The sequence below is a fragment of the Lactuca virosa genome, chromosome 4 (genome assembly GCF_052849685.1).
Source record: "Lactuca virosa cultivar CGN04683 chromosome 4, Lactuca_virosa_CGN04683_v6, whole genome shotgun sequence".
NCBI lineage: Eukaryota > Viridiplantae > Streptophyta > Magnoliopsida > Asterales > Asteraceae > Lactuca > Lactuca virosa.
This window is the reverse complement of record NC_136429.1, coordinates 511,719,830-511,728,399: the sequence shown is the minus strand read 5'-3', so window position 1 is coordinate 511,728,399 and position 8,570 is coordinate 511,719,830. Positions and strand designations below refer to the sequence as shown.

Sequence of the window (8,570 nt, the reverse complement as noted above, 5' to 3'; positions counted from 1 at the left end):
TCCAGTACGCTCAGCGTACTGGGTCAACCACCCCGATGGTGGTCAACATCAGAACGAGTACACCTAGCGTACCAGAGGAGTACGCCCCACGTACGTCCTCTGTTGGGCTTTTGACATTTGGGCTTCGGGGTTTGGGCTGTTTATGGACTAGTTTGAATTGGGGCTTTGCTGGACTTTATGAATATGATGTTTTGGGCCAAGTGTTGATAATGGATCTTGGAATTAGGCCCAATTAGGGAGTGGGGCCCAATTTGGTAAATTGGGCCAATAATGGGCTTTGCATAAGGACTTTCAAGGTTATGGACTTGGTATTGGGCCTTGTCCCAATAAAGAGAATGGACATGATGGATTGGGTGGACCCTTAGTCAAGACTGTTATGTGGTGTATTGACTTGGTATTTATTATGTGATAGTTCGGGATTTTCGATGACACAGCAATCAGAGGTTCGATACTTCAGCACTACTTGCGAGGTGAGTTACCTCACTATACTAAGGGGTCTAAGGCACCAAGGCCGGCCCATTGGATATGATATCCTAGCAGTTGGTAGTATGTTGAGTATGAGTTAGTGTTGCATGCTAGTTACTATGCCAGTTAGGTAGATCTGTAGGACTACCTGTATTATTATGTGATTACTTGTATGCGCATTAGTTGTGTTATATGTCGACATATTATGTGGGGTGGGTTGAGGTGATGTTGCTCCGTGCGGTAACCAACAAACCCGGGAGCATTCCAGATACGAGCTGAGGGCCAGGTGGGGAATGCCAGACTCGTACTGTGGGCTCGATGGCAATCCAGATGTGAGCTGCGGGCCCGGAAGGCAATCCAGACTCACACTGTGGGCCCAGGGGTAATCCAGTCTGTAAAGTTGTGGACCCAGTACATGCTGTTATTTGTATATGTGTTATGTGCAGTGTATCAGTATTTTGGGGAACTCACTAAGCCTCGGGCTTACAGTTTCAGTTTATTGTTTCAGGTACATCAGGTGATTGCGGAAAGGCAAAGGCGTGATCGTACAACTCCTCATATTTATGTTTATGTTTCTGGGATACTCTGATATTATACATTTTGAAAACAAGTTTTGTAATGATTAATGGTTTTGAAATGTTTTTAAAAGTTTAAATTTGGCTTGATTTTTATGGGTGTTACAAGTCATAAATGTAAAGTTTAATATTTGTGTATCGAATTTATAAGAAAAATTAAATACATACTAAAAACTTGAAACATGATAACATATTTTATAAAAGCTTATAATTGAATAATACTTTTTCATAATGAAAAAAGATAGAATATATATTTGTTAAAATATGATTAGTAGAAGGGGTGTGGTTGATAATTTATGTAAGTTGCAAAAAAAATGTACTAGGAATATACTTTTTGGGTAAAAAAATAGGGTTAAAATGGAGTAGGGTTGGAGATGAAACACTATTTACTCTATTTTTTACTCCATTTTTGGAGGAAAAAATGGAGATGGGTTGGAGATGGTCTAAGAAGAAGACAAATTAGACTTAAATCAATTTATGAGCTTCTCAAAAATGGGAGTAAGTGGGAGTAGGTTGGGTGAAACAGGGAGGACGAATTTCACCATTGACGACAGCCAGTCGGTGAGCTTTTGTTTGGGTAATTTGCATAGATACATTGAAGTAGAGTAGGTGGATGTTGGTTGGTCGGTGTGGCTTAGTAAAGTTGTTGGTGAAGCAATTTTTCGTGTGTAAATACCTTAGGTTGTGGGATCTTATTGGAACTCAAGGAAAAAAGAGAACATAGCAAGACACCATGCATTTTAGAGAGATAATGAATAGCAAAATGAAGTAGGCTTACTGGGTATTGCATCAATTTCAAGAAAGAAGAAGGGAATAGTAGGCCTTCCCCCCTCTCTATTTCTCTCTCTCTCCCTCCCTCTCTTTCTTTCTTTCTTTCTCTCTCTCTCTCTCTTCTCTCTCTCTCTCTCTCTCTCTCTCTCTCTCTCTCTCTCTCTCTCTCTCTCTCTCTCTTTCTCCCCCTCAATAATTTGATGGAAAAAAGAAGAAAAAACATCAAACATAAATCAGATTATGTGCTTCCAAAAAATATTCTTTGTTAGGAGCGAGTTGGGTGAATCGGGGAGGACGAATTTCACCATCGGTGACAACGAGTTGGTGAGCTTTAGGTTGGGTAATTTTCATAGATACGTTGAAATAGAACATATGGTTGTTAGTTAGTCGGTCTGGGTTAGTGTAGTTACGAATGAAGCAAATTTTTGTGTTTGAAATCCCTAGGTTATAGGATATTGTTGGAGCTTCAGGAAACTTTTTGTGGAGAAATCCTGAAAGAAAATCAAGATAAATAAGATATAGTTGTGTGTGTGTGTGAGAGAGAGAGAGAGAGAGAGAGAGAGAAAGAAAGTTAGTCGTTATGGACCCATTATATATCTAATAACAATATAATATTAAAAGAAAATAAACAATAAATATATAAAAGGGAAAACTACAAAAAGTTTTCCCTTTTATATATTTATTGGCCTCATAATCGATTTAGTCCCTATATTTTTTTTATTCAATTAAGTCCCAAATACCGGTAATCATTTTCAATTTAACCCTTTGACCCGGTCAACAGGGCATCCAACTTTCAAAAATTACGTTTTTGGCCCAGATTTCAAAATTTATTACAAATTTGGTCCAAAATTTACACTTTTGGCCCAGATTTTAAATTTTGTTACAAATTTGGTCCACACTTTACCCTTTTTGCCCAAATTTTAGAATTTTATTATGAATTCATCATAACTTTAGCTTTTTTTACAACTTTTTTTCTCAAAAAATTGTTTCTAATATGCTTTTTCTTTATAAAATCATATTTATACAAAAAAAAAACGTATTTTCACATAAAAATCTTTTATTTTCTATATAAAAACTTTTTTTTAAACTTTTTTGTATATGAAATATCTAGTTATAAAAATATGTATTTATTAAGTATATAAATATATACAAATCCGTTTTTATAAAAAATGTATACAAAAACGTATTTTACAAAAAAAATGTATACAAACACCTATTTTATCTATATATTTTTTTATAAAATCGTGTTTGTTTACATTTTTTTTTGTAAAAACGTGTTTGAATAATTTTTTATATAATACGTGTTTGTATACATTTTATAAAATGTATACAAACACGATTTTATAAAATAAATACAAACACGTATTATATAAAAAATTATTCAAACACGTTTTTATAAAATGTATACAAACACGATTTTATAAAATGTATACAAACACATATTATATATTTTATAAAATCGTGTTTGTATACATTTTATAAAATCGTGTTTGTATACATTTTATTAAAACGTGTTTGAATAATTTTTTATATAATACATGTTTGTGTATATTTTATAAAATCGTGTTTGTATACATTTTATAAAATGTATACAAACACGTATTATATAAAAAATTATTCAAACACGTTTTAATAAAAAAAATGTAAACAAACACGATTTTATAAAAAAAAATATAGATATAATAGGTGTTTGTATACATTTTTTTGTAAAATATGTTTTTGTATATATTTTTTTTATAAAAACGGATTTGTATATATATTTATGTGAAAATACGTTTTTTTTTTTATATAAATATGATTTTATAAAGAAAAAACATATTAGAAACATTTCTTTGAGAAAAAAAGTTGTAAAAAAAACTAAAGTCAGGATGAATTCATAATAAAATTCTAAATTTTGGGCAAAAAGCAATGTTTTAAAACCCAGTTTGAACCGGCCGGTTGAACCGGGAATCGGGGAAGGGAGCGGTTCAACTATCACCGGTTTTTTATCTATTTCTGAACAGGATCGAACCGGTCGGTTTTTACAAAAATCCGGCTGAACCGGTTCAATTAAACCGGTTGAACCGGTTCAATTGAATAAAAACACATGGATTTGAAACCTTTTGCATAATAAACTTTTGTAGTTTATTCACATTTATTAAAATTTTTCTAAATAAAAACACATGATAAATGTTATGAAGTTTTTTGATGCATTTATATTCATCTATGACTTTATTTTCTTTTTAATGTACATGAATTGATATAAAACTTATGATTATGAGTTATTTTAATGTATTTAGAATGATTACAACTTGTTTTCATGTGTATTTTAATGTTTGAACTTGTGGACATTAAATTCTTGTGCATGAAAATACAAAAAAAAATGAAAATTATAGAAACCGGTTTACTCAGCGGTCGAACCGGTTGAACCGGAAACCGATCACCATACCGGTTCAACTAAAAAACCGGTTTTTAAAACATTGGCAAAAAGAGTAAAGTTTTGACCAAATTTGTAACAAAATTTAAAATCTGGGCCAAAAGTGTAAATTTTTGACCAAATTTGTAATAAATTTTGAAATCTGGGCCAAAAATGTAATTTTTGAAAGTTGGATGACCTGTTGACCGGGTCAAAGGGTTAAATTGAATACGATTACCGGTATTTGGGATTTAATTGAATAAAAAAAATATATAGGGACTAAATCGATTATGAGGTTAATATGTAGGGACTTTATTGCAGTTTTCCCTATATAAAAAGTAAAACTATAAAACTAAACCTATTTAGGCCGGAGACTCGCCTCCAGCTTGCCAAGGATGCCAAGCCCACTCCCATCAAACATGTTAAGATCCTCGTCAGACTATGTGTTTCATTAGGATAGCGAGAGGAAATAGAAGATAAAAAGAAGAGAAGATGGTTGTGATTGACCGTTTTTTTTCTCAAAATAAATATAACACAACATTTAGATGCTACAACTCCCTACAATCTTACAACTTTGATGTTATCACTCTCTCATCCTAGGTGGTTTAAAAAAAAATTCTATATGGTTTCAAAAGATCTAATGCGTTAAAATGCTACTCTCTCTATAGCCTATGACAAAATTTACAATTAAAAAAAAAATACTAGAATTAGAGAAATCTGCAAACCAGTAGTTAGATTTATATATATATATATATATATATATATATATATATATATATATATATATATATATATATATATATATATTAAAGTTACTAAAAAAACAATTTCAATTTGCCTTTATTTTCAACTAGAAAAGCAGGAACTGATTTTGCAATAATTCAATAAAAATATATATAAATAAATCTCACTTTCTATTGTTTATTTTCGTTCTCTCTGCCACAAGTGGTAGTTGAAGAGAGGGTAATGAATGTTTGAGCTCCTTTCCCCTCTAAAAGTAAATGCAAAGATTATTGGCGAAAGATCTTGCATTAAATTAGAGTTCAAAGACAGCCATTTGAGGGTCCAATTTTGATATGCTTTTAGTGTTTTGAAAAACAGGAGTCATCTTCACTCTTTCTTCCTCATTCAAACAACATTCTTTTTCCACTCTGTGCATGTTTGTACTACTTTCTTGACTACGTGTTCTTGGTGTTGTGTGTGTGTTTGAATTTATTCTTGGACAAAAGCCAAAAGCTTTTGTGTGGGTGGTGATATTTACTGTTTCCCTCCTTAATTTTGAAGTTTGAATCAAAGGTTTTGATTCCAAAAATCCTTCAAAGTTGTCAACTTTTGCTTTTTTGTATCTAGGGTTCAGTCTTTTATGCTGCTTTTTCAGTGGAAATTAGATGGGATAAACAAACAGAAAATACAAAGAACACACAAAACATTTCTTCTTCTTCTTCTTCATCTTTTCAATCATCTTTCGTCTTATTGATTCACCATTCATGCATATTTCACTCTGGAAACCGATCATATCCCACTGTTCTTTTTTAATTTCCGATAAAAAGAACAGAAAAAAAGATGGTAGCCATGAAGAAATCAACAGAAACCCATCAGTTCTTCGAAAATTACAAGAAAATAAACTCAGAGAAGCTCTCGAACAAGCATCTGAAGATGGGTGTCTCATTAGATCCCAAAGTATGGATTCTTCAGACTCCATCGACATTGAAGACAAGAGTTTGGGAAGATCAAGATCATTAGCAAGACTACAAGCTCAAAAAGAGTTCCTGAAAGCTACATCTCTTGCCGCCGAAAGAACATTTGAAATCCATGACTCTATTCCCGATTTCAACGAAGCTTTCTCCAAGTTCTTAACCATGTACCCGAAGTACAAATCATCTGAAAAAATCGATCAATTGAGAGCTGATGAGTATTCGCATTTAGCTGAAACTGTTTCAAAGGTATGTCTTGATTACTGTGGATTTGGGTTGTTTTCATTTCTTCAAACTGTCAATTACTGGGAATCTTCAACAATCGGTTTATCTGAAATCACCGCCCATTTAAGCAACCATGCTCTGTACGGCGGCGGAGAGATCGGCACCGTCGAACACGATATCAAAACCAGAATCATGGATTATTTAAACATCCCGGAAAACGAATATGGCCTTGTTTTCACAGTAAGTCGAGGCTCTGCTTTCAAACTTCTCGCTGATTCTTACCCTTTTCACACAAACAAAAAGCTTCTCACCATGTTCGATCATGAAAGCCAGTCTGTTAATTGGATGGCTCAAAGCGCAAAAGAAAAAGGTGCAAAAGTTCATAGCGCTTGGTTCAAATGGCCGACGCTCAAACCATGTTCAACCCATCTCACGAAGATGATTTTAAACAAGAAAAAGAGGAAGAAAGATTCAGCCACTGGGCTTTTCGTGTTTCCTGTTCAATCGCGAGTTACAGGTGCTAAATACTCGTATCAATGGATGTCAATGGCGCAACAAAACAACTGGCATGTGTTGCTTGATGCAGGAGCTTTGGGTCCGAAAGATATGGATTCTCTCGGGTTATCTTTGTTTCGACCCGATTTCATTATCACTTCGTTTTATAGAGTTTTTGGGTTTGACCCGACTGGATTTGGGTGTCTTCTTATAAAGAAATCAGTAATCGGAAGCCTTCATAACCAGACAACTCAAACCAGTTCCGGCATCGTAAAGATCAGTCCGGTTTTCCCTCTGTACAATTCCGATTCCGTCGACGGAATCCCTGGATTGGCCGGAATCGAAGATGTTGGAGTCGCCGGAAAACGAGAAGGGATGCCGGAAAGTCGTCAATTACCGGCTTTTTCCGGCGCTTTCACTCCCTCTCAGGTGATGGATGTTTTCGAAACAGAAATGGAAAGCTCCATTTTCGAAGATTCAAACAGTGTTTCTGTTGGTGAAGTTATGAAAAGCCCTAATTTTAGCGAAGAAGATGAATCATCTGATAATTCAATTTGGATCAATCTAGGCCCAAGTCCTTACGAATCACAAGCCCATTCAACCAAGATTTTGAAAAAAGTAGAAAGCCCGGAGATACAACAGGAATCCGAAGCAAATGGGCCTGGGCCCGCAGTTATACAAAGGGAAACCGAAGGTGAGTTTAGATTACTTGGAAGAAGGGTATCGTTCGGTTTGGAAGAAAATGACGATTTTACCCTTTGTGATGATTACGAAGGGTTAGAATCAGAAAGACAGGAGCCCGGAATATCATGTAGGCATCTTGACCACGTAAACATGTCGGGCCTCAACAAGACAACACTTAGACTACGGTTTTTAATCAATTGGCTTGTGACTTCTTTACTTCAACTTAGGTTACCGGGCTCAAACGGGTCGGTCCCACTTGTTCACATATATGGGCCAAAAATAAAGTATGAACGTGGTGCATCTGTGGCATTCAATGTTAGAAACCGAAATCTTGGATTATTTAGTCCAGAAATTGTTCAAAAATTGGCGGAATCTAACGGGATTTCACTAGGTGTTGGGATTCTTAGTCATGTAAGGATTGTGGAAAACACGAAAAACCGTATGAATCTTGCAGACACGACATTGTGTAGACCGATGGATGGGGGATTGGTTAGGGCCGAGGTTGTGACTGCATCACTTGGGTTCTTGACTAACTTTGAAGATGTGTATAAGTTGTGGGATTTTGTTGCTAAATTTCTCGATCCATCTTTTATAAGAGAATATGGACTTTCGACTGTTGTTGAAGATGAAGATGAAGAACGATGATGATAAAAAATGAAGATTTGTGCATAGAAAACAACCTGTTTGGGTGCGAATCGAAGCGATTTGCTAATGGGATTTGGTGGAAGTATATGTATTTTTATGATATGAAACTTGTGATTTAGAAAGTTTATGGATTTTAGGGCTTGTTTGCAGGTTTAAAGTTAGGTTAGAAGCTTTGTTTATGGAGTTGAAAGAGCATACGAGGGGCTTTTGTTTCATATATTTGTATAATACTCTTTTTCTTATTAAAGAAATGTAGTTGGCTTTCAGCTGGTTGTGGATGTAATGTATTTTGTTTTTCGGTTAATATCATTACATAACAACGTATTTTTACTTTTTAATTCATTTAAGTCCTAAATCTTTTGGAATCAATAGGCCACTGGACTTCGTGTTTTTTTTTTTTTTTTTTTTTTTTTTTTTTTTTTTTTTCACTTCTATTAAAACATAAGAGACATCCGTTTATCTTTTCTAGATGGTATCCTATGTTACATGTTTAAACCAATTTGTTTAGGTGGCATCATAACTTTGATCTAATGACAAAAACTATTCTAAATATGAATTTCAAATTTCTAGTTTTTGTTAGATTTTAAGTTTCAAATATTAATGTAATTATTTGGACAGATC

At 34.2% G+C, this 8,570-nt stretch overlaps 1 protein-coding gene across 1 annotated transcript; it reads left to right on the top strand.

The window, feature by feature from the left end:
• Positions 1 to 5,131: 5,131 nt before the first annotated feature.
• Positions 5,132 to 8,215, top strand: LOC145109397 (uncharacterized). The gene has a single exon (XM_079046536.1). It carries the CDS (start codon positions 5,694 to 5,696, stop codon positions 7,947 to 7,949), a length of 2,256 nt encoding a protein of 751 aa, XP_078902662.1. The 5' UTR covers positions 5,132 to 5,693; the 3' UTR covers positions 7,950 to 8,215.
• Positions 8,216 to 8,570: the final 355 nt, after the last annotated feature.